At 33.8% G+C, this 26578-nt stretch overlaps 2 protein-coding genes across 2 annotated transcripts in view; both read left to right on the top strand.

The window, feature by feature from the left end:
* SPAG16 (sperm associated antigen 16) overlaps positions 1–20168 on the top strand; it is a 943910-nt gene extending 923742 nt beyond the window's left edge. The window contains exon 16 of the mRNA XM_040641105.1: positions 19810–20168. Coding sequence (XP_040497039.1) covers positions 19810–19985 — 176 coding nt within the window. The 3' untranslated portion in view covers positions 19986–20168. The remainder of the gene's footprint in view (positions 1–19809) is intronic.
* A 3696-nt stretch (positions 20169–23864) lies between these two features.
* VWC2L (von Willebrand factor C domain containing 2 like) overlaps positions 23865–26578 on the top strand; it is a 152130-nt gene continuing 149416 nt past the window's right edge. Inside the window, exon 1 of the mRNA XM_008690502.1 lies at positions 23865–24254. Coding sequence (XP_008688724.1) covers positions 23865–24254 — 390 coding nt within the window. The remainder of the gene's footprint in view (positions 24255–26578) is intronic.

Genomic DNA, 26578 nt, shown 5'->3' with positions numbered 1-26578 from the left:
AAACAAGACAAAGACACTACAAAAAATAAAAAATTACAGACCAGTACTAATGAATATAGATGAAAAAATCCTCAAAATATTAGCAAACCAAATACATCAAAATGATCATTCACCAAGATCACATGGGATTTATTGCAGGATTGCAAGGATAAATTGATAAACACAATCAATGTGATACACTTTATTAAAAGATAAAAATCATATCTGAATATGCAGGAAAAAAACATTTGACAAAATTCAATATTCATTCATGATACAAACTCTCAACAAAGTGGGTATAGGACAAACATACCTCAACATAATAAAAGCCATATATAAAAACCCACAGCTAACATCACACTCTGTGATGAAAAGCAAAACATTTTCTCCTCTAAGATCAGGAAAAAGACCAGTCCATGGTCATGACTTTTATTCAGTATAGTACTAGAAGTCCAAGCTACAGCAATCAGACAAGAAAAAGAAATAGAAGGCACCCAAATTGGTTAGAAATAAGTAAAACTGTCACTATCTACAGATGACATGATAAAATAGCAAAGAGAAATTAAGAAAACTAATTTGTTTAAAATAGTATGAAAAAGAATAAAATACCTATGAATAAATTTAACCAAGGACGTAAAAGACCTATACTCTGAAAACTAGAAGACATTGATAAAAGAAATTGAGGACTATACAGAGGGAATGATATACCATGCTCATGAGTTGGAAGAATATTGTTAAAATATTCATACTAAAAACATTCTACATATTGAATGTCATCTCTATGAAATATCAATAGCATGTTTCACAGAACTAGAACAATTGATTCTAATATTAGCATGGATCCACAAAAGACCTGAATAGGCAAGCAATCTTGAGAAAGAACAAGTGTAAGTTCACACTTCAGATTGTTAACTACACTGCAATGCTACAGTAATCAAAATGGTATGGTACTGGCACCAAAATACACAGATCACTGGAGCAAAATAGAGAGCCCACACTTACACGGTCAGTTAATCTATGACAATGGAGGCAATATATACAATGGGGAAAAGACCATCTCTTCAATAAACCATGCTGGGAAAACTGGGCTACTTCCTTTCACCATACACAGAAGTAAAGTCAAAATGGATTAAAGACCTAATTGTGAGACCTGAAACCACAAAATTCCTGAAAGAGAGTATCGGCACTTAACTCTTGAACATCAATCTTAGCGATATATTTTTTTTGCTCCTCAGGCAAGGCAATAAAAGCAAAAATAAACAACTAGGATTACACCAAACTGAAAAGGTTTTACACAGCAAAGGAAACGATAAAAAAGAAAAGAGAAGGCAACCTACTGACTGGGAGAAGATATTTGTAAATGATATATTTGGTAAGGGCTTAATATCCAAAATATACAAAAATCTCGTGTAGCTCAACATCAAAAAAATTAAACTTTAAAATGGGCAGAAGGGGACCTGAATAGACATTTTCCCAAAAAGACACATACAGATGGACATCAGACACATGGAGAGATGTTCGACATCACTAATCATCAGGGAAATGCAAATTAAAAGCACAATGAGATCTCATCTCACACCAGTCAGTATGCTAGTATCAAAAAGACAAGTGTTGTCAAGGATGTGGAAAAAAGCGAACTCTGGTACACTGTTAGTGGGATTGTAAATTGGTGCAGCTACTATAAAAAACAGTATGAAGGTGCCTCAAAACATTAGAAACAAAACCATATGATTCAGTGATTCTACCTCTGGGTATTTACCGAAACAAAACAAAACAAAAAAACTAATTTGAAATTATATATGCACCCCAATGCTTATTGCAGCCATCATTTATAATAGCCAAGATAGGGAAGTAACCTAAGTGTCTATCCATAGATGAATGGATTAAGATATGGCATACACATACACAGTGGAATATTTAGCCATAAAAAAAATGAAATCTTGCCATTTGCAACAGCTTGGATCAACCTAGAGGGCATTATGTTAAGTGAAATAAATCATACCAAAAAGGACAAATACTTATATGTGGAATCTAAAAAACAGAACAAAAGAGAAAAAGAGTCATAAATACACAGAGCAAAGTGATGGTTGTCAGAGGGAAGGGGAGAGGTGGGTGAAATGGGTAAAGGGGATTAAGAGCTACAGTTTGCAGTTATAAATAAGTCAGGGATGTAAAATACAACATAAGGAACATAGTCAATAATATAATAACTTTGTAAGATGACTACATTTATCATGGTGAGCATTTTGTAATATACATAAAATGTTGAATTGCTATGTTGTACACCTAAAACTACCAATGTAAACTATAGTTTGATTAAAATAAAATTTAAATTTTTAAGTATTAAGGAGCTAATCACATGTTGCTTTAAATTTTCTATGAGATTATAAAGCCAGGTCACCAGAATGTAATATACTAGAATATTACTTTAGATATTCATAAAGATGCCTTCATAGAATTATGAGTTAATATAAATTTAGCCCTTCATGTAGCAGCCAAATTAGCTTAGCTTTCTAGCATAACTACTTCCTTTTCTCCCCGGGCTATAGAATAGAAAAAGTTTATAGACAATTTGGGCTGGCATTCTTGCACTAACAGTAGCTCTGTTATCTTGACGATGTTACTTAACTTCACTATGATTCATTATCTTTACCTATAAAAATGAAAATGCTTACTTCACATGCAGTTTTTAAAACTCACATAATAGAAAATTTTCAGGAAACAGTAGATATTCAATAAATGGAAAGCAGTGCTTTTATCTTTTATTATCAACCACTTCAAATCATCCTAAAGTTAACTATCAATTAGGGGTTAGGTCTGTATTGCCTCAGGTAATGAATTGTGACAGATTTGGAATTTAGGCAGTCTCTCTGATTTCAGAGAGTTTAATGATTTTCTAAAACCCAGAATATTATTCTAGTTTTAAATATTTAGCCACTCTAAACTTACACAGGACTTTCATGTTTGGTTTTCCTTTCTTCTTTTGGAGAGAGGAGATACCATCTTGGCTGTAATTCTTATCACTTAGCCACTTTCACCCAATGCATGATGTTGCCCTGCAGAAGGAAGAATGAAGTTCTAAAAATACGGATACAATTATTACTAATTCACCACCTCAACATTAACTAACGTAAGCTGACAGTATTTTCTTCCCCACAGAAAAAAACTCCATGCTCAGGAAGTGCTATTTCTTCATAACGAAGTTAGTGCTGACACAAATGTCCATGAAGAGGAAAACTCCTAAAATATTAGAACTTCATAAGTCTGAAAATGTAGTAAATGTTACGGTTTAAATAGTGAAAAATGAGAAATACTAAAGGTGGTTTTATTACTTTATAATATAAAAATTAAAGTTTTAATTAAATTTTTATTATAAAATATAAGCCTTTGGGTCCTTTCTCAGCTCATGAACAGTGGGGAAGAAAATATTACAGTCTATGACTTGCTCTGAACCACACCTTACCATAGCTTATTTGATCCCCAGAAATGAACCAAAACTAGATTTTCCTCTGACATCACTAAATGATTTTCTGAAATGTTTGCAAAGCTCCAGGTGCATGGGGTCCCTGAATAAATATTATTTCAACACTGATCAGCTTCATAGGTGAGGACCAAATTAGGAAACAGGTCTACAAGGATTTCTTAATGAAAGCAGGTGGCTGTTGATATTCTAAATAGATTCAATAATTAGTTAGAACATTTTTAGGACTTTAGGTGCATCTCACAAGGGATTTCTATAATATTCAGAAGACAGCTCATGTAGGAAAGCACCTGTTCAAGAAGATATCCATTCATGCTCTCCTACTAAGGGAAAATATTTTATGAGACCAAAGTTCCAAGGGAAGACTTTACATTTTGGATTTTACATTTTGGATTTATTCACCTGCTAAAATTTAGGAATTACTTTGGTGTCTAAGAACGGCCTTCCTAAGCTAGATATGAATTTCATGTAAAAGACAAATATATTAATTAATTATATAATTATATAATATATATATAATTATATAATATATTTATATATTATATATTATATTATATAATATATAATATATAATAAAATATAAAAATATAAAATATATAATATAATTATATTTATTATATTTATATATAATATATATATTAATTATATTTATTTTAAACTGTTTATTTAGAACAAACATAAAACATACTCTGTGGGGGGAAATTGCTTAATAACATTCCATACTAAGTTTAAATAATGGTAGATTTTTATCTTCAGCAACTATTGTAGCCATTACGTATTATCTACTCCAAGTAAGATAAGCATACCTGCTTGACTACAGTCCTAAAACAAGATATTGAAACTTTCCCCTGCTCTCTTTATGGCACAAGGTTTTAACCAAAGAAATTAGAAATACATTTATTAACATATGTTTATCCTTTGACACAAATAAAAGTTACGTTCCTTTAGCAAGCATATACATAGTAAAAATACTAGAAAAGTTTATAAATTGTAACAGGCACTTAGGCAAGTTAAATTCCCAACTAATTTTTTTTTGAAATTTATTGATTAGCAATAGGATGCAAAATAAACTAAATAAAATTTCATATTTCCTTCAATGGTGTTTTTGAAATTCTGAGTAATGACCCAGGTTGAGCTATTAATGCAAATCCTCAAAACTTAGTTTCTTGATACTTTTCATTTTGAGGCATCTTTTAAAGAAACAACAGATGCCTCTCCACATGCATTTTAAAAATCAATACGATTAATCAATAATACTCTCCACAGGTAATAAATGCTGAAAAGCATTTCTGCCTATCCATATTGATCGAGAAAATTGCTTCAAATTGGTTCTGATGTGTATAAAAATCGTTTCCTTATTGATCAAAGCCTCTTTGATATGTTATTTTATATGTGGCACACAATTTTTTTAGACTTCACTTTTGTATATTTGTGATAAATTTCCTATGATCTGTGCATGGGACTAATTTGAAATGTAAAATGGGTATTTTTCTTTGGGGGAACATATTCAAACTTTTGGCAAAGCATGAATAATCATGAAATTACTGAAGTTATTTTAATGAGAAATGTAATGATGTATTTCATTCACATTTTCATTATTTGTAATAAGCTTAAAAGTTTTGAGTCTGCTTCTATTTCTTGCAGCAGAATTTCATTCATGCAGACATATGTGTTTAATCAAGAATGATGTTATTCCTTTAAAAAAAAGGATTTTTATTTATTGATTGATCAGAGAGAAAGAGCACAAGCAGGGGAAGTGGCAGGCAGAGGGAGAAGCAGGCTCCCCACTGAGCAAGGAGCCCGATGTTGAACTTGACCCCAGGACCCTGAGATCATGACCTGAGCTGAAGGCAGATGCTTAATCAACTAAGCCACCCAGGCATCCCCAGAATGATGTTGTTCCTGATGATATAATAGAAAATTGTGCAGTTTTAGTCAACTGTTGACTCCTAATATTGCTGTCAAATTATATTTTTGCAACATGATTGATCTATAAGTGAATTTTGTGACCTTTTTGTTAATGTAAGTGTACAGAGGGTAAAAAGAAAAGTGTGTCTTCTAAATTAACTTTACAAACAATAAGTTTATAGCTTCAGTATATACAGCATTTAATGAATCTCATTAAACATTCTATTCTCTTGACCCAAAAAATATATGAAACCCCAGTGTCCTTGGCTAATAGTACCTGATAACTGATGGCTCATTGAGTAAATGCTATTAGCTCAATGGAAGATTTTTTCAAAGCCGCTCAACTTTCAAAGTTCAATTTTTTTATACATTTACTAGTGTGGTGAATTATTCCTCCAATAAAGAAAAATCAAAGATCCCTGTCAACATAATTTAGTAAATTTTAACATCTACACTACCTATTTTCCTTATTTAGATGTTCCATTATGAATGGCATCATTTTGGTCAGTGAAATACTACTTTGGAAAGTGTTGCAGTATCTTCTTAAAACTTGACTACCAATTTTTTAAACTGTTCTACGCAAGGGAGGGAGAGAACATGGTAGAGTAGGAGATCCTAAGTTTACCTCATCCCAAGGATACAAGTAGATAACCCACATCAGTATAAATAACCCAGAAAATGACTGGCAGAGTGGACTTTCCACAGCTAAATGTAGAGAAGAGGCCACATTGAAGAGAGTAGGAAGGGCAGAGATGTAGTCAGGAGCTGAAAGGATCTGTGGGACTGTCCACAGGAGAAACACTGGTTATGGAGAGGAGAAAGAAACAGACCCTCACACCAGGCACCCCAGAAAGGGGAACCCAAACAAGAAAGATGAATCCCCCACAACATTTGACTTTGAAAAACAGAGGGGTATAATTTTGCAAGTTCTTATAATCAGCAGGGCTTAACACCTAGAACTTTAAAATCATCTGACTTGGCTCTGAGAGAGCCAGGAGGGTAATAGAAAGCTGAGTCTCTGACCTTAAAGAGACAGTACAGTCAGCAGCCACACAGAGATACAGCATAGAAATAGCAGTTTGAAAAATGCCTGGGGTATATGGTAGGAAGATATCTTTACTAATATCAGAGTGTGTGCTGGAGAGACAAGGATTGTTGGGGAACTTCTCTGGGAACAAAGCAGTTGGTGTTTGCCATTGTCCTCCCCTAGCCCCCAATCTAGATACAAGGACACCTACAGGAACCAGCACAGCACCAACACTCTCCACCTAACTTGCTAACTTGCTTACTTGCTTACTTGCTTGCTAACAGTGTGCCCTGCCCCTGCATTCTCCTGAAGACACTCCCCCTCCAGCTAGGCCTTAGCTCTAAGTCTCCTCCCATAGCAAACACTGCTAACACTGCATGCCCTACCCCTGTACTCTTCTGTAGATCTGCCTCCTCCAACCCTGCCTGCCCCAGTCAGGCAGCTGCAAGTGCCCTCCTGCAGTAGACAACTGCAGGCCTTGCTAGCAATGTGCATCCCAGCCCCACATTCTCCTACATTCTTGGCAGGAGCCATCCAAAATGGTGCCATAAGCTGGCAGTGTGCAAGCACGCACAACAAAGGCCAGCACCACTCCAAGTGACTCCTGTCCCTGGAAGAGAAGATAACCACACACCAGTCCAACTGCAGCCCCAGCAGTGGACAGGAAGCAGAAAACTGGTCTGACTACAGGCCCTGCCCACCAACAAGTGCTTCTCAGGGGACAACTCAAGGAAAGCACCCTGCAGTTCTGTGCTACTGCATCTCTGGCAGACATCTGGTCTGACTCAACTCAAGCCCAAGGTAGCCGAGACTGGTCCACTAACAACACAGGGACAAAACCCTATCTACAACAGACAAAGCCATTGCTGATGACTAGACTGAAGGCAAATGCAGCTAAGTAACAACAGTATGGTGCATGTGACACACATAGGAGACACTCCTGAAGCACCAGATTCTGGTGAACAGGGGACACTGCACTGCAGGGCACTACAGGACCTCTTTTCATAAGGCCACTATTTGCAAGAGCAGGAGATGTAGCCAACTTTCCTTACACATAGAAGCAGACACAGAGAGTTAGACAAAATAAGAGGAATATGTCCCAAATGAAAGAACAGGAAAAAATCACAGCAAGAGAGCTAAACAAAATAAAGACAAGTAACATGCCTGATAGAGAATTTAAAATAAGGGTCAGAAAGATACCCATTAGACTGGAGAAAAGAGTGGAGGACCTCAGTGAGATCCTTAATAAAGAAATAAAAAACATTAAAAAGGACCAATCAGAGATGAAAAAAGGAATTCATGTCCACTAAACCAGCCCTATAAAAAATGTTAAAGGGAACCTTTTGAGTGGAAAGGAAAGACCATAATTAAGAGTAAGAAAAGAAGGAAGCACAAAAACAGTTAAGTATGACACCATATATGTTAAACAGGGGGGAGAGAAGTAAGGAATGGATTCAAACTTAAATGACCACCAACTTACTTAGGCTGCGATATGCACAAGATTAGAACAGAAGTAAATGAAATATAAACTAAAAAATGATAGAACATATCAATGAAACCAGGACCTGGTTTTTTTGAAAAGATAAAGTTGATACACTTTTAGCCAGATATATTTTAAAAAAGGAAAAAAGATGACTCAAATAAAATTGGAATTGAACAAGGAGATATAATAACCAACATCATTACTGAATGGTAACCACAAATCATAAACCAGTAATAGATATACTTTGATTTTTTTCTCCTTATATTTTGTATATCACTAAAAAACCCCCAGCAAACTGAAAGAGAAAAGAGCAAGAGAACAGAAAACTACAAAACCATCATAAAACAAGTAACAAAATGGCAATATGTATACAACTATCAGTAATTACTTTGATTCTCAGAGTCCATAGTCTCTCGTGCTTCATTCCCCCTTCTGATTACCCCCCCCCTTCCTTTATCCCTTTCTTCTCCTACCGAGAATCATCGAACTTTACATCAAAAACCAGGGTTGTACTGTAAGGTCACTAACATAATATAATAAAAGAATATTATTATAAAAAAAGTAATTACTTTGAATGTAAATGAATGGACTAAATACTCCAATTAAAAGACACAGTGTGGCAGAATGGATAAAAAAGCAAGACCCATCTATATGCTGCCCACAAGAGACTCATTTCAGAGTTAAAGACACATTCAGATTGAAGATGAAGGGATGGAAATGCATTTACCATGCAAATGGAAGTGAAAAGCAAGCCAGGGTAGTAATATTTATATCAGACAAAATAGACTTTAAAACAAAGACTGCAAAAGACAAAGAAGGACACTATATAAAGGCAACAATCTAAAAAGATATAACAATTATAAATATTTATGTACCCAACATGGGAGCACCCATGCTAAAACAATTAATAACAAACATAAAAGAATAGATAGCAATACAATAATCATAGGGGATTTTAACACCCTATTTACATCAATGGATAGATTATCCAAACAGAAAATCAACAAGGAAACAATGGCTTTGAATGACACTTTGAACCAGATGGATCTAACAGGTATATTTGGAACATTCCATCCTAAAACAGAATACACATGCTTTTCAAGTGCACATGGAACATTCTCCAGAAAAGATCACATATTTGGCCACAAAACAAGTCTCAACAACTTCAGAAAGATCAGTCATACCATGCATCTTTTCCAACCACAATACTATGAAACTAGAAATCAACCACAAAAAAGAAAAAAAAAATCTGGAAAGAACATAAATACATGGAGGTTAGATAACATGCTACTGAATGATGAATGGTTCAACTAAGAAATCAAAGAGGAAATAAAAAGATACATGGAGACAAATGAGAGTGAAAGAACAGCAGTCCAAAATCTTTGCAATGCAGCAAAAGCTGTTTTAAGAGGAAAGTTTGTAGCAATATAGGCCTACCTTAAGAATCAAGAAAAATCTCAAATAACTGAAACTTACAACTAAAGGAGGTAGAAAAAGAACAAACAAACCCCCAAACCAGTGGAAGGAAGGAATTATAAAGATTAGAAGTAAATGAAATATAAACTAAAAAATGATAGAACATATCAATGAAACCAGGACCTGATTTTTTTGAAAAGATAAAGTTGATACACTTTTAGCCAGATATATTTAAAAAAAGGAAAAAACAGAGATGACTCAAATAAAATTGGAATTGAACAAGGAGATATAACCAACATCATAGAAATACAAAGAATTGTAAGAGAATATTATGAAAAATTATATGCCAGCAAATTGGACAACCTAGGATAAATTCCTAGAAACAGAACCTCCCAAACTGAACCAGGAAGAAAGAGAAAATTTGAACACACCAATTACCAGCAGTAGAATTGAGTCATTAATTAACAAACTCCCAACAAACTCCATGACCAGATGGCTTTACAGGTGAATTCTAGCAAACATTTAAAGAAGATTTAATACTCATTCTTCTTAAACTGTTCCAAATATATAAGAGAAAGGAATGCTTCTGAATTAATTCTATGAGGCCAGAATTGCCTGTTACTAAAACCAGAAGACACACACAAAAAAGAGAACTACAGGGCAATAGCTCTGATGAACATAGATGTTAAAATCCTCAACAACATATTAGCAAGCTGAATCCAGCAATACATTAAAAAAAATCACTCACCATGATCAACTGGGATTTATTTTCAAGATGCAAGAGTGGTTCAATATTCACAAAGCAATCAACATGATACATCACATCAACAAGAGACAGGATAAAAACCATATGATCATATCAATAGATACAGAAAAAGAATTTGATGAGTACAACATCCATTCATGATAAAAACTCTCCACAAAGTAGGTTTAGAGGGAACATACCTCAAAATAAAAAAGGCCATATGAAAAACCCACAGGTAATGTCATACTTAATGGTAAAAAACTGAGCGATCTTAAGATTAGGAACAAGACAAGAATGTCTCCTCTCAACACTTTTGTTCAACATAGTACTAGAAGTCCTAGCTAAAGCAATCAGAAAAGAAAAAAGGCATCCAAATTGGTGAGGAAGAAGTAAAACTTTCACTGTTTGCAGATGACATGATACGATATATAGAAAACCCTAAAGATGCCCACCAAAAAACTACTTGAACTGATAAATGAATTCACAAGGTGACAGGATATAAAATCAAATACAGAAATCTCTTGCATTTCTATACCCTAATAGTGAAGCAGCAGAAAGAAATGAAGATAACAATGCCATTTACAATTGCACCAAAAATAATAAAATACCTAGGAATAAACTTAACCAAGGAAGTGAAAAACCTGTACTCTGAAAAACACAAAATACTCATGAAAGAAACTGAAAATGACATAAAGAAATGGAAAGATGTTCCATGCACATGGGTTGGAAGAACAAATATTATTTAAATGCCCATACTACCCAAAGCAATTTACAGATTTAAATCAATCCCTATCAAATTACAAACAGCATTTTCACAGAACTAGAATAAACAAGCCTAAAATTTGTATGGAACTACAAAAGACCCCAAATAACCAAAGCAATCTTGAAAAAGAAAAACAAAGATGGAGGTATCATAATCCCAAATTTCAAGATATACTACAAAGCTGTAGTAACCAGAATGGTATAGTACTGGCACAAAAATAGACACATTGATCAATGGAACAGAAAAGAGAGCTCAGAAATAAACTCATGAATATATAGTCAATCTTCAACAAAGGAGGCAAGAATGTGGAGTGGAAAAAAGACAGATGGTGTTGGGAAAACTGGACAGCTGTGTGCAAAAGAATAAAGCCAGACCACTTTCTTACACCATACACAAAAATAAACTCAAAATGGATTAAGGACCTAAATGTGAGACCCCAAACCATAAAAATCCTACAAGAGAGCACAGGCAGTAAGTTCTCTGATGTTGGTCACGGTGACATCCTTCTAAATATGTCTCCTGAGTCAAGGGAATCAAAAGCAAAAATAAACTATTGGGACTACAACAAAATAAAAAGCTTCTGCACAGAAAAGAAATAACCAAGAAAACTAAAAGGCAACCTACTGAATGGGAAAAAAATATTTACAAATGACATATCCAGTAAAGGGTTAGTATCCAAAATACATAAAGAACTTATACAACACAACACCCCCCCCAAAAAAAATCCAATTAAAAATGGGCAGAAGACATGAGCAGACATTTCTCCAAAGAAGACATACAGATGGCCAACAGACACATGAAAAGATGCTCAACATCACTAATCATCAGAAAAATACAAATCAAAACCACAATGAGATATCACCCTCACCTGTCAATCAAAATACAAGCAACAAGTGTTAGCAAGGATGTGGAGAAAAAGGAACACTTGTGCACTGTTGGTGGGAATGCAAACTGGTATAGCCACTGTAGTATGGAGGTTCCTCAAAAAATTAAAAATAGAACTACTATATGATCTTGTAATTCCACTACTGGCTATTAATCAAAGAATATAGAAACAGTAATTTGAAAAGATATATACACCCCAATGTTTATTGCAGCATTATTTACAATAGCCACGTTGTAGAAGCAGTCCAAGTGTCCATTGATAGACGAATGGATAAAGAAGAGGTGCCACATATATAACGGATTATTACTCAGTCATAAAAAAAGAGAATACACTCTTGCTATTTGAAACAACATGGATGGATCTAGAGAGTATAATGCTAAGCAAACAAGCACTTAGAGAAAGACAAATACCATATGATTTCATTCATATGGGAAATTTAAGAAACAAAACAAATGAACAAAGAAAAAAAGAGACAAACCAGAAAACAGATTCTTAACTGTAGAGAACTGATGGTTACCAGAGGGGAGGTGGGTGGGAAGATGGGTGAAACTGGTGAAGGGGGATTAAGAGTCCACTTCTCATGATGAACAGTAAGTAATGTATAGAATTGTTGAATCACTATATTGTATACCTGACACTAATCACTATATTGTATACCTGGTAAACACTGTATGTTTACCAGAATTTTTTAAAAAATGCTTTATGCATCTCATAATTTTTATTTGGAATTTCAGGGAATATCAATTGTCATATTGATAACTGAGTTCCCAATAACTCTTCCTTAGATAATTTTATCAACTAACAATTTAACTTTGTTGTTAATTCTAAAGGAATCCTTTTGCAAAATAAATTAAGTTGAAATCTTTCAACAAAACAAGAACTTTCTCTTTTAATGAACAACCAGTGTAAGGAATTGGATAAAATATGTTTACTATATTCAAAAATACTGTTTGGGTGAGTCTGAGAGGATGTTAGTCAATGTTGAAAGTATAAGCATTGGAAGGATGATATATTCTGGTTTGTTTCCCCTAGGGCGAAAAATGACATAAATTTTTATAACATCTTAATATAAGACACTTATCTAAAGTTGTGGAGGTATTTTTTTGTTTGTTTTTTATTTTGATTTTTCCTCACTAAGGCACTGTTGAATGTTGGGTACATGGATGGGCTTTTTGAGCTCTAAAAGAATAAAAGCTGCTTTTCTAAGTCCCCTCCTTATTCCCAGGAAGCTAATTGTACAAGATTCTTAGAGTCAGTAAGTGCCATTAGGGTAACCACAGAAATGAAATTTTGAAATATTTCTTGTACTTAAATAGAAATTAATTTTAAAGTATTCCTAGGAGCAAGCACAGATTTAGCTGGAAACTGGAACTGCACACCCAAGAGATGTTTCCTCTGACTCAAGAGCAGCTTAATCACAGGAGGAGAGACAACATTGAGCCAATCAATAAAAATTCATCCGGAGGTATTAGGGCATGACATAGAGGATAAGAGCATGAGATTTGGAGTCACACAGCCCCCAAGTCAAGACTCCAATACTGAAGTTGTGTGGCCTTGGAGAAGTTGCTTTCATCTCTAAGCCCCATTTTTTAAAAGATTTTATTTATTTATTTGACAGAGAGAGAGCACAAGCAGGGGGAGCAGCTGGCAGAGGGGGAGGGAGAAGCAGACTCCCTGCTGAACAGGGAGCCCAATGTGGGGCTCGATCCCAGGATCCTGGGATCATGACTTGAGCTGAAGGCAGACGCTTAACCAACTGAGCCACCCAGGAACCCCAAAGCCCCATTTTCTTGTATGAAGTAGGATACGTGCTAGCACTGTCCAATAAAATATAATATGAACCACATACGTAATTTTAAATTTTTAGTAGCCGCATTTTTGAAAAGCAAGTGAAATTAATTTTAAATTTATCACATGTAATCAATATAAAATTATTTTTAAAATATTTTGTATTTTTTTCCTAAAGTCTGAAATCTGGTGAGCATTTTACAATTATAGTGTATTTCAATTTGCACCAGCTGCATTTCCAGTGTTCAGTAGCTACATGTGAGTCATAAATGTTATAATAGTGTAGTGCAGGTATATATCTACCCCATAGGGTTGTAGTAAGGGTAAAATGAGATAACATATATAAAGGCCTTAGAGCAGTGCTTGGCAAATAACAAGGACTAAAAAATGTAGTCATGAAAACTGTTACTACCACCACTGAGATGATTACAGCAGCCTATGTATTAAGCTGAGAGGGGATTCAAAAATATGACATGCCCCTGTTCTCCAGTAATTACAAAGTTAAGAAGATAAGACAACTACACAGTTAACTCTAATTTATGGTATCTTATTACCACATGAATGGTATCAATAAAATGCAATGAATGCTCAGAATAGGAAAATCTCCACTAGGGATGCCTTATACCAACAAGATGAAGAAAATCATTTTGAACTGGGAGTTAATAAATGGGTTGACTTTTACTATGAAGATATAGTTGAGGACCACGGAAATAGCTAAGAAAAATATTTCACCAGAGGGACTAATAGAAGCAACAATCCAAAGATGGGGAAATGAAAAATATATTCAAGAAATTATGACATATCATTTGATGAAGAACATATAGGATTCATGTAAAAGTGTATTTGACTGAGTAAATGCCAATTTGTAGGGGAGTGTAGAGGTCTTGAGAGTCATGCTAAGATACTAGAACAGCATTCAGTGTCAGAAGGCAGTAGTAAAAAAAGTACAGATTTGGGAGTCAGAGATTTGATTTCAACCATGTTCTTCAACTGCCACAAATACATTTTCTTATCTTGGGCAAGTCATTTCATCTCAGCTGTTTGTAAAATGAGATGGTTGGATCTAAAACAAAACCTGAGAGTGTCAGGGTTGTAAGGAGGCTCTTTGTTGCTGTTGTTGCTGCTGCTTTTGGCATTGTGTTATTCAAATTTATGGTATTTTAAATAGGAGTGACATAATTGAAGAAACACCTTAGGAGTTAACATGTAGATTTTAAAGTAAAGAATTATAATAAAAAGATCATTTGGTGTACCATCTCAATAGTCCTGCTAAATGAAAACAAGGACTTTAATATTGTGGACATAACAGTTTTAAATTAGTGAACTATAGAAAATTAGTAAAAAAGAATGGATAGAACTTGGGCTGACGGGGCGCCTGGGTGGCACAGCGGTTGAGCGTCTGCCTTCAGCTCAGGGCGTGATCCCGGCGTTCTGGGATCGAGCCCCACGTCAGGCTCCTCCGCTATGAGCCTGCTTCTTCCTCTCCCACTCCCCCTGCTTGTGTTCCCTCTCTCGCTGGCTGTCTCTCTCTGTCAAATAAATAAATAAAATCTTTCAAAAAAAAAAAAAGAACTTGGGCTGAGGATAGAGAAGGAGAAAAAGTGAGAAATGAATGTTACTATACTTTGAAGTCTGGAAAACAGAGATAATATAGTATCTAAAATAGAAATGGAAAAACTAAAGAGATAATTTTGCCAGAAATGTGAGAAGGGATTTAACATGAATCTTTATCACTTGGCTATGATTTTTAATATGTACAACATATGCATTAGAAGGTTATGTATTTAAGAATTAATGGAGATACATATGTCTCCTGCAAGAATATGCATGTTTTAGTTTCAGAGTTCCACAAAGTAGTAAAATCAACACTAAAGAAAAGACTTCTGAGATTAACACAAGCATTAAGCTTAAGAGCCTATTTACCTATGAAATTCAGTGGCATTCATACAAAAGCAGCAAAGTGTCACACTTATCTGAATCTTAATTTATGAAACACACACTCATGTGAGTGAATGAAGCAAGACTTTTTGAATAATAAAGATTTTGACCCAAATCCCAGATTTACCTACTCTGAGTCCCATTCTCCATTAGCTGGAAAGGGAGAATCTCTACCTCTGAGGGTTAAGTACAGAGCACATGAAGTAACATACGGAGCTCTAGATGCCTAATAAATGGCTACTATTTCAGGTCATTCTGATAAACTTGAAAGACAAAGAAATGTGCTCATATCCCATCTACTTAGATAACGTCATAAGAGTCTTTGTACTCCTACTTATACCACACCTTAACTCCTTATGATTGGTTTTAAAAATACTGTAACCTTGAGGCACCTGGCTGGCTCAGTTGGTAGAGCATGCAACTCTTGATCTCGGGTTGTGAGTTTGAGTCCCATGTTGAGTGTAGAGATTACTTTAAAATCTTTAATATATATATATATCATAATCTTTTTTTACAAAAAGATTTATTTGAGAGAGAGGGAGATAGCATGAGCAGGGGAGAGGGGACAATGGAGACGGAGAAGCAGGTTCTGCACTAAGCAGGGAGCCCAATGCAGGGCTCGATTCCAGGACCCTGAGATCACAGCCTGAGACAAAGGCAGACACTTAACCAACTGAGCCACCCAGGTGCCCCTATATGTTGTAATCTTAAGAAGAATTTTTCTTGGTTAGGAGGTGAGTACGCGTTGAAAAGTTTAAAATAACTCTTGGCTACTCTAGGTGTGTATTCTTAAAATCAAATTGAATTTTCAGACATATGTGTATCTATAATGAATTAAAAACTCTTCACTTTGAAAAAGTGCCAATATTTTATTTTCACATTCTATTAGCATGGGATTGAGACTTTCCAATTTGTTGGTTTATCCAAAGTGGTTACATATACCCAGATAATATTTTACCACTTGATTTTAATGGGCTAATTCATTCCACAAACTTCTTCAAGAGATTCTATTGTTTATGTGCTTAAATGAGTGTATTAAAATATTCAAGTTTTTATACCAAAGCCAATTGAGACAGCTTTGCTTAAGATATTGTTAAACATATTTTTCAAAAATTTGCTTTTTAAAAAAAAGCATAAGGAAGCTACATCATCTTAAAGTTATAAGTTTATTTGGGACCAAAATTTCAGAGACCTACTAATTTTCAAAGGTTGGCTCTCTCATTTAATAGCAGAGCAATACTTTGTGTAGATGAAATTTACTGCTTGTCTTCTAAGTCAAAAGAAATTGGTAAATTCGTCCAATAGAGTAAAATGGAGAGCAACACATGTAATTCTCATTCAAACCCCATTGGTCATCAAAAAAAGATGCTGATTTAATCAATAAGAAAGTATTTTGAAATCTTAATAAAAATAAGAATTAAGTTTTTCAGAGATGTGTGAAGAGATAGTCATAAGCACTTGCTGTTGATATATATGGTTATTTATATGAAAGAATAGCAATCAGAAAATTATGTCAATCTTTTCCCCAGGCTGCTTATTTTGTTCCCATTCTGTGAAAAGTTTGGACATCCTAATAACTTAAATGTTAACAAAAGGAGAAGCAAGTCATTTTTTATATAGTATTCAAATATTTATATTTTATTGTAAAATATATTTATGAATCAAATTGGCTATTTCTATTTTTAAATCAATGTTGATTACTCTGTTTTTTAATCAGATATTTTCAATCTATGTGAAATTAATGGAATATGTACATTCAGAACTTGGTATAATTATTGTTAGAATACTATGCTTAATGACATTTTAAATAATCTATTCAGGAATTACATGTTATAAGACAATTGTTTTTGTTAAATTGTGTTATAACATTTTAATAGAATATTTAAAGTATAAATATATATCACTTATTTTTTGTTATTTCACATTTTTAAGGAGGCATAACTTTAACAAAAACATTAGCAGTTTCTATAAATTTTCATGGTACTGCTAAAAATTTCTCTCTACCATATTTTTATTCTATTGACCAAATTGTGGATAAATGTTCATCCTAAATTTGTCATTAAGATTCTGCATTGGGATGACAAATGATTTATATTCTGATTTATTTTTCATTGCCAATCACCAGGATATTTAGAGAGATACCTATAGACATGTCTGTAAATACTCCACTTTCTAGAGATGCTACCAATAATCATACTGTATTTTTTTTTTGAAAGTGCCACCTCTCTCACACCAACTAGATACTAATGTAGTAATTGACCCATCCTGGTAAGTAATTCTGAAAAATCTTCAGGCCTAGAAAGGGTTTAGCATCTCAATTCCCAGTAAAGCTAATTTTAGGTCAGACACTGTATGCCATGTATAACCCCATATACTTAAAATAAAGTTGAACATGATTATACATTTATACACATTTTAGGAATAAGTTATTATATATATAATCACAATATCACAATCTTCTGTAAATGAGTTCAAGTAAACCCGAAATCCTCACCATAAACTTACTAAAATCTGTTCTATCAAAGACAAATTTTTGAAACACCTGAGGCATGGTTCTGAATTATATAATCCTATCATTAGGTTCTAATATTATATTCTCTATTTTACTGAAATTTCAGAAATTATCAAGAACCTTCATAAATGTTTCTAATTATGATTTTTACAGATTTAACTTCAACAAAAGATAATGGTTTAAAGCTAAATCTTTTCCTTTTTCTTTATGAGCTTTGATTTTGTTTCATTTCAAAAATAGAAAATAGTATTTACCCCCTTCCTATCTGTTGCATGAAGACTACAAGAAGAAAGTTATTTGTTTGACTCTTAGGAAAGTCACAAATAGCAATTGTCTATAGAATGAGGCTAGAAGTGGAATCCATATGTAATGCTTCTGTCAGCAAAGACTTAGTAGAAGAGGGTTTATAATAAATATTCACATCTGCTTCTTTGGACACTCTAATCCATCCTAAGGATCTTTGCTGTGTCAGGTTTTGTTCTAGATGAAGAAGCCCAGTAGTTATAAAGGTTTGCAAATAGGCCATATTTATCATGGTTAGCTTTACTTTTATAACTTTTCTCTGTTTTCGAAATATTCATGATATTTTGGGGTATATTTTGTGATTAAATATTTCACTGTGACTTTTATGACATCATTAAAGAATTTTTACTGTGAAACAAATTTTATTTTCACAATAGATCACCTACTTAAAATCTGTCAAGAAGGCATCATTGATAACAATACTATGCTGGATGTGGAAAACACAATGACTAAAAACCCAGGCTCTGGATTCAGTGATTGTGATTTAATGATACCTCCCTCCATACCCCCATACCGTAAATACCTCCCCTTGAGCAAGCTACTTCACCTTTCCAAACCTCTCTTTGTTCATCCATATAATGAAGTTAATATTATTTTATCATTAGATCTTGTAAGGATTATATTAAATTATTCACATCAGGTACAAAATCTAGTATCTAGCATGCTGGCAGTATAATCAATTTTAAATATTACTGGAATGATAATACACCTTCTAAGTATGATTAGATAATCCCATAGATAGTCCTAATATCATACTTCTTTACCCTACATACTGACTCTATATAAACATATTCCATTATTTTTACTTACCTCAATTCTCTGATAGTATGCTACCAGACTTCTTTAATAAAAGCATTAGGATTGGATTGCTGATATATTTTTCACTTGAAGGAAATTATTCACTAAAAATTATACAGTATAAAAATTATGAGAATATTCTGTGCTATATTTAGCTCTTATGTAATATAAACTTAGTTTAACAGAATTTTGAATTTTAAATTAGAGTAAAAAAAACCCTAAGTCATCCTTGAACTGGAGGTATTTATTTTCACTTCAACTCCAAAAAAAGTTCATAAGTGTCATAATTTTAAAGCATAAATGTATATTATTATAACTAAAGATTTTGCATAATTATAACAAGTTAAAGTATATTGCAAAATTTAACATGTAAATTATCCATTATATAGGGACATAGATGTTAAACCTATGCTTTGGACATTTTTCACAAATAATTCACTTGAAAAAGAAACTTGCATTGCTTAGTTGCTTTCACCCTCATCTTCTCAAAATTATTTATTAATCCCATATAAAGAGACTAGGAGGTCATTTGATAAAGTAGGTAGGGCATTAGGCTTTACTTCCTTATTTTAAAATTTTATAATCATTGACCTGTCTTAATTTTGACTGGAATTATTTCCTATACAAATGAGAATTAGCTTATATTTAATGACTGGCATCTAATATGAGTCTCTTGAATTAAAATTGAAACAAAACTGTATAATCCATTGCTTAGAAACTGTGACTGCTTGAAATTAAACTTTGATATTCTCTCTCTCTCTCTCTCTCTCTCTCTCTCTCAGGTCGAGTTTTAGCTCAGGCGAGTGGCAGTGGGGTTATCCATTTGCTAGATCTTAAATCTGGGCAGATTCACAAACTGATGGGCCATGAGAGTGAGGCTCACACAGTCGTGTTTTCTCACGATGGAGAGTATTTGTTTTCCGGAGGCTCTGACGGCACTGTTCGAACGTGGTCTTGACGGTCAGCATATCCCACTGCGGACGGCATTCCCTTTAAGGCTTGAAAATACCTTACGTAGTCAATCCCAAACCAGGAAATATCTGGTTAAATATGCCAGCAGGTAACATTTACAATTTGCTTTAAAACATGCTTTGGGCACGTATTTTAGTGCTTGTACTGTTACCAATAAAAAAAAATAACTTTTTGCTCATTTATTTGTGTCTGGGTCTTTTTTTCTTTTTCATTTTGGTAAGAATTTAGAGACAGAGCATCTTTGCTTGGGGTTTGAAAGAAACAGCTTTACAATGACGCCTAATGACAGACTAGATGAATTACAGGAGATTGATTTTGAATGTTAGGGAACAAACTGCAGAACAGGGCTACTTTTTTTTTTTTTTTTTAAATCAAATCCAAGCTGCAGGAAGACCTGAAGTTTAATCATGTAGCATGGAGAAAGTCTTTCTGCAACCAAAGGGTCAAAGAGAATCGGGGATCATACATTTTCACAGATTCTTTGACAGTGATTATGCTTTATCTATTAATAATAATCAGGACTGCAGATGGCTTAAATCTAAATGCAATGCTCTTCCAGAACTTTCATCTCTGCTGACCATCTAAGGATGCATTAGTTATAATTACAATGTTTTGTATTTTTTATTGTAATTTCAATGCCAATAAGTATCTCGTGTGTAAAATGTCTTTCCCACTCCTAATGCATGCATCGGCTGTATAAAGTGCGACTGCTTTAGAGAACACTCCTAGCCTCTTCTAAAGAAGCAGCTCCGGATTTCGACAGAGCTGGGCTCAGAAGCCAGTTGTTGGCGCTGTCCGTGGTGCTGAGGAATTCCCGGCTGCCGGAGAATGAGCTCCAAATCAGCAGTCTGCAAACTGCTCTCAGTGATGCAGAAACCCAGCTAAAGTTGCTCCTTTCCTTCACGTCCACAGTTAGTATTTTCTGGTGTGTAAGAGGGGATTCAAGCAACATATTCTGGATGATGCTGATGGTACCGCCAGCGGAGTGGGCTTTAAGCTACAGCATGCTATTGCTGTTTGTGATCCTCAGAGCCTAGCCAAGCCACCTCTACAGCCGTACCAAACACTGTGTAAGTGAACTCATGTGTGGAGGAGGCGTCATCAGCTGGTAAATTTCATAGAAGGATCTGAGAAAATGCTAAAAATAAGTTCAACATGATTCTGCTACTGGGGTCTGGATTTCTACAGGACCAGCATTGCTTCTTGCTTTGAATTCTGAAGACAGGTCCAAAGCATATTTCTTATGTGTGTCTGCTGTGTTTCTCTCTGGAAGGGCGGGAGACTGCTTCTTGACTGTGTTTTGAAATGGGAGGTAGAGAGAATGGATTACCTTTAATTCACGCCTGAAAATGTATTCTTTGGATAATTAAAGAAGAACTGCTTTCCTAAAACATACCTGATCTTTTAGTTCATATTGGTCTATGACTCCCACCACCACCATTAACCTCCAGAGTGATTAGGTAAGTGTATCTTATGACATGAGTTATGTTTGTTTTCTCAAAGAAATAGATGCAGTCATTTTAAATCATATGGAGCAATATGGGGAGGGGGGGAAAGTTTAGCTGGAAAGTGGTCCTCAGTTTAGCAATGTTTGCTTACTTATTAAAAATCTTCAGATAAAGGAAGATTCTATTTCATTTCTCTAACATTTCTTCTCTTAAATAGTGTTTTTTAACTACACTAGAGCAGCTCAATTATGAAAAGGGATTTTTTAACAACCTAAGAACTTTGTTATATTAAAAGGAAAACCTTCTTTTCTCCAAGCAGATTTAAAATTGTATTTCATATAATAAAAGCCTATTTAAGGTTTATATAAAGTACACATTACACCCCTATTTTTACCTTTAAGTTTACATTTACCACAACCTGATATATTAATGCCTACCTGTAGCTTGCAAAGAGATCAATTTCTGTCTATGTCCTTCTGAAGCAGAATGATATGTGTATTTTATATGGCTTATCTTGCATGTATTGGCAGACACTACTGGAATACTATAAGGAAGCACAATAGCTTCCTTTCTGCCGAGATAAACTTTCTAAATATGTGAGAGATGTATTAATGCATGGCTTAATCAGTAAAAATATATTTATGATCTTTTCAGAATCTTCTATTATGTTTGTGGCCTCTGTAGTAATTTAAGAGAAAAAAATGCTTTGTCAAAGGGAGCTTCCAGCTTCTCAAGTAGAATTATAGGTTTGCATTTTTTTTTTGTTCTGTCATGACTCATTATTTTTGACATATTTTAAAATAAATCTCTCTCTTTTATCATTACCTACCCAAAAGGAATTCTAATACCAGAGAGCAGTTTTCTCTTAAAGGAGGACATAAATATACTACCTTCCATTTTACTATTACTTGGCATAAGATAATTTGCATATCTTACTTAAAATGCAAATGTAATAGTTGAAGTGTCCTTATGCCATTTTTATCTTGTTTTTGAATTAACATCTGTATATATTATACTGAAAAGAGATGATTTATCATTACTATTATATTCTAAAAATATAACAACAAATAACATTTATAATTTATCTGAAAATGTTCTATATACAATCTTAGCAATATTGGCATAAAGCCAATAGCATTTAAATAGATAAATGAACTATCTGACAACACTTTTTCTTATCTCTTACTCTCTAAAGTCACAGATTCTACAGGGCTTTTGGATGAGTTAGTCACTCTAAACATTTAAATAAGAGCCTACTACCAATACTCCACACCAAGCACTAACACTAAATAAAGCTTATAAGAGTCAATGTCACCAAATTAATCAGGCATATTTTCTGTGAATGGCAACACCACATTAGTATTTTAAGGAATTTCAATAAAGTTTTATATTGGCATTTTTGTGCAAATTGACTAAACGCAAATATGTTTGGGATGTCAAAAGAAAGGTGTGCTCTCAAGACCATGTGAATGGTATATATTTTATATTGAAGTAATTAATTCAAATAGTATTCCATAAATACTAGATTCAAGTTGCCACTTAAAAAAAAAAAATTACAGGTACATCGTTCCTGCCCACTAGGAGCTTACTTCCTGAGTAGAATAAAGTTGTGGACAATGATACAAATAAATTTATTTTTAATAAATCCTTTTCAATATATGGAGTTCTCTTGTACTATTTAAATTTTTCTCTTAGTCACTGTGAAATGATTACACTATTTTTCTTCCTATCTATGTTTCAAAATCCAGATTTATGTTTTCTGAAACAAGTAACCCATTTGAAATCATTGTTGTTCTCCAGTTATGGGAGCAAAGAAGTAGGAAGGCCTTTATACTAGCTCAACTCAATTATAATTTATATTCAACTATTGGTCTCTTCCTTTTCTTTTAGAAGTAGATGTTTTCTCACTAATCTCTTAGTTTTTATACAGATAATTATAGCATATACATTCTATCTTGACTAATTTAATGATAAAGAAAGACAGAGAATGTTAGTTCAAACATTCTTGAGCCATTTGTAACTACTTGTAATCACCTTTTGAGGCTTAGTAAAACCACTTCTTACAATTTAAACAAAGCCAGACCTTTGAAATTCAGAAGGTAAATTGGAGCTTAAGATTCCCAAGTGAAATAAAGGACAAATTTTAATGCATATATTTTGAAGAATAAACTCTCCAAACTTCATAATGAAGTGTAGATAGTTGCATGAACTTAGTCTATTTAAGGTCTTAGTGTTGTCCAGATAGATCCCAAATAAACAGGTTAAGAACATGGGCTTACATAAATCCATATTCTCTTTATATATGTCAAATTGTTCTTTTTAAATATTTATTTTCAGCCTACCCCTCTTGTATTCCCATGGAAGGAGCTGAGTATATTTAATATTAGGAGCACATCCAGAAGCCTTTGAGGAGGGGGATGGCTCTTCATATTCATGAAGCTTGCATACTGCTGTTGGTCATCCTTGGATTGGTCACCTCTGCTGCCATCAGTCATGAAGACTATCCTGCTGATGAAGGTGACCAGACCTCCAGTAATGACAATCTGATCTTTGATGACTATCGAGGGAAAGGGTGTGTGGATGACAGCGGCTTTGTATACAAGTTGGGAGAACGATTTTTCCCAGGGCATTCCAACTGTCCATGTGTCTGTGCTCTGGATGGACCTGTTTGTGATCAGCCAGAATGCCCTAAAATTCACCCAAAGTGTACTAAAGTGGAACACAATGGATGCTGTCCTGAGTGCAAAGAAGTGAAAAACTTTTGTGAATATCATGGGAAAAATTACAAAATCTTGGAGGAATTTAAGGTATGAGTTACCCTCCATATTTATTGAATACTAACTTTTCACACCACATACTTAGTAGATTACTATATTAAAATTAAAGTTGGAAAAACTTATTTTTAATTTCACTTTAATTTACATTATGATTCCAGTTAGCCTAAGTACCACCGTGGTCAATAAATAACCAATTGGCTTATTGATCAATATCTTTAAGGTTTCACAATAATCTCTTCCTTCAGAATTATTTTGGGCATGCTTAACACCTTTTTTTGACCTTAATCATTTCTTCTGTATTATTACAAAACATGTTTTCTGAGGGAAATAATTTTTTGTAGGCTATGTGTTTATTTAAAGTTAATGTTTAAATATTGTGAGGGTTTTTTTTTTTATTATGTGTGTGTGTGTGTGTGTGTGTGTGTGTGGCTTATTAGCCTGTATTTGGAGTCATTTAACTACAGTCTAGAATTATATTTAGTGTGTGGAAATGCAAGTACCACTGGGACACACCTCTGAGCTGTGGTCTATATATTAAGAATATGCACTGGGCCTACCTATTGTAGAGCACCGTCCCCATTCTGTTCTCTGCTCATTAGATTTTTCTGCTTGCAGGACCCCAAAGAGAACGAAATTTTTGTCATAGTCCCATTGTCAAAGGTAGTTAAAAAAAAAAAAAGACTATTTTTCCAGCGTCCATAGTATTTCATAGTCTTTCTTTTATGCTTGTGTCGTATTTTTAAGTAATTTGGAGTTCATTTTTATCTCTGCTTTGAGTCTCTTTTCTCAAATGGTTAGTTTTAATTATGATGTCCTACAAGCCAGATCTGAACCCTGAGGGTATAAATTATTATATCAAAATGTTCTCCTTAAATATAATGGCAGTTTGTGCCTTGGAGTGTCTATCACACTGATGGCTTGATATGAAAGATTTTCATTTCATCTAATCAAGTTCTCATGAAAGGTGCTTAGAACCTTATAAGCAAAAGAAGATACAGCTAGTTTTCAGTGTGACTAAGAGAAGAATGTTCAGTTATTAGCACTAACCCAACTTCCTTCTCTACAACAGTCAAATGCTGGAAGAAATCAATATGTGGAAAAAGGTCTAAACAGATCACGATCAGAATATTCTATGTATTGGCATTTCATCGTATTTGGTCCATTCCAGGTTATGGGTTCAAACCAGTTGTAATTTACCCTAGAATACCAAAGCACTTTAACTAGATTCCTAAGGACATGAAGGGAATTTTAATAACTATCGTACTCAACTTTCTTATGCATAAATGTTATTCTAGACTTTTCTCTTTCATGTATCGTACGTTTGTTGCACAATTTTGAGAAGTAAAAGTTTGAAAGTCTAGTAAGATTATGATTATTTATATCAAATAATAGTTAACCGTATAGTACATTTATTAACAGCTTTATGGTCTCTAAAATATTGGATATATTTTGACATTATCTGTTTTCACTTTTAGAGTAATGAAAGTAAATGCAAGTACTCAACACAATTTGATTCTAGACATGGTGCTAGAATCATGTCACTCTTCTCTAACATATATACTTATTGAGAGTAAAGTGCAAAGACACTGTAGAATAGCCTTAACCAAGCAAAAAAGTATACTGAATAAAATTTCTGAGATTTATATAATTTGGTCATCAATATTTAATAAATAAGAGACTGATTATTTGAATTTAATCAGCTCACTACTAAAAATGCTACAGTTTTTCCTCTATTTATTGGATTTTTATTTTATTACAAAGGTAATATCTATTTCACCATGTTAAACAATAAGAGATATATAAAGAAAAAGAAGTACTTCACTCTAATTATATGTCCCTGTTATAGTCAATATACAACCTATTGATGTGCATAACTTTTCTACCTCTCTATGCCATGAAAGTTTTAAATGTAATTTTCAAAAAACAGAATGAAAGAAAACAGTTATCATTTTTTCACAAGGATTTAGAATTATAAAAGCTACAGAGATTATCTAGGGCAAGCTCATAACAATGAAGAACCAGATCCAAGAAAGTTTGTTACTTGTCCAAAATTGTCAAGTTATTTAAACTACCTCTAAATAGTGCCATTCTAATAACCCCTCAGAGAACCTGGGCTCAGGAGTCAGATAGATATGGATTCAAATCCCAAATTTATCACATATATGTAAGATTTTGAAAGGACTCCTCAAGTTTTTGAGCCATGGTGGCATTGGCTATACAATGGCCATAATAACCATCACGTTTCTTGGGAGGAGATACTAGAAAGAGTTAATGAGATAATTTATGAAAAAAAAAATAGCAGCCTTGTGATAATTGGTACACCACAGATATTGTCTAAATGGTCATTCCCTTCC

Source organism: Ursus maritimus, unplaced genomic scaffold, assembly GCF_017311325.1.
Source record: "Ursus maritimus isolate PB19 unplaced genomic scaffold, ASM1731132v1 scaffold_1, whole genome shotgun sequence".
Taxonomy (NCBI): Eukaryota; Metazoa; Chordata; class Mammalia; order Carnivora; family Ursidae; genus Ursus; species Ursus maritimus.
The sequence above is the reverse complement of the archived record's forward strand: the minus strand, read 5'-3'. Positions and strand labels throughout refer to the sequence as shown.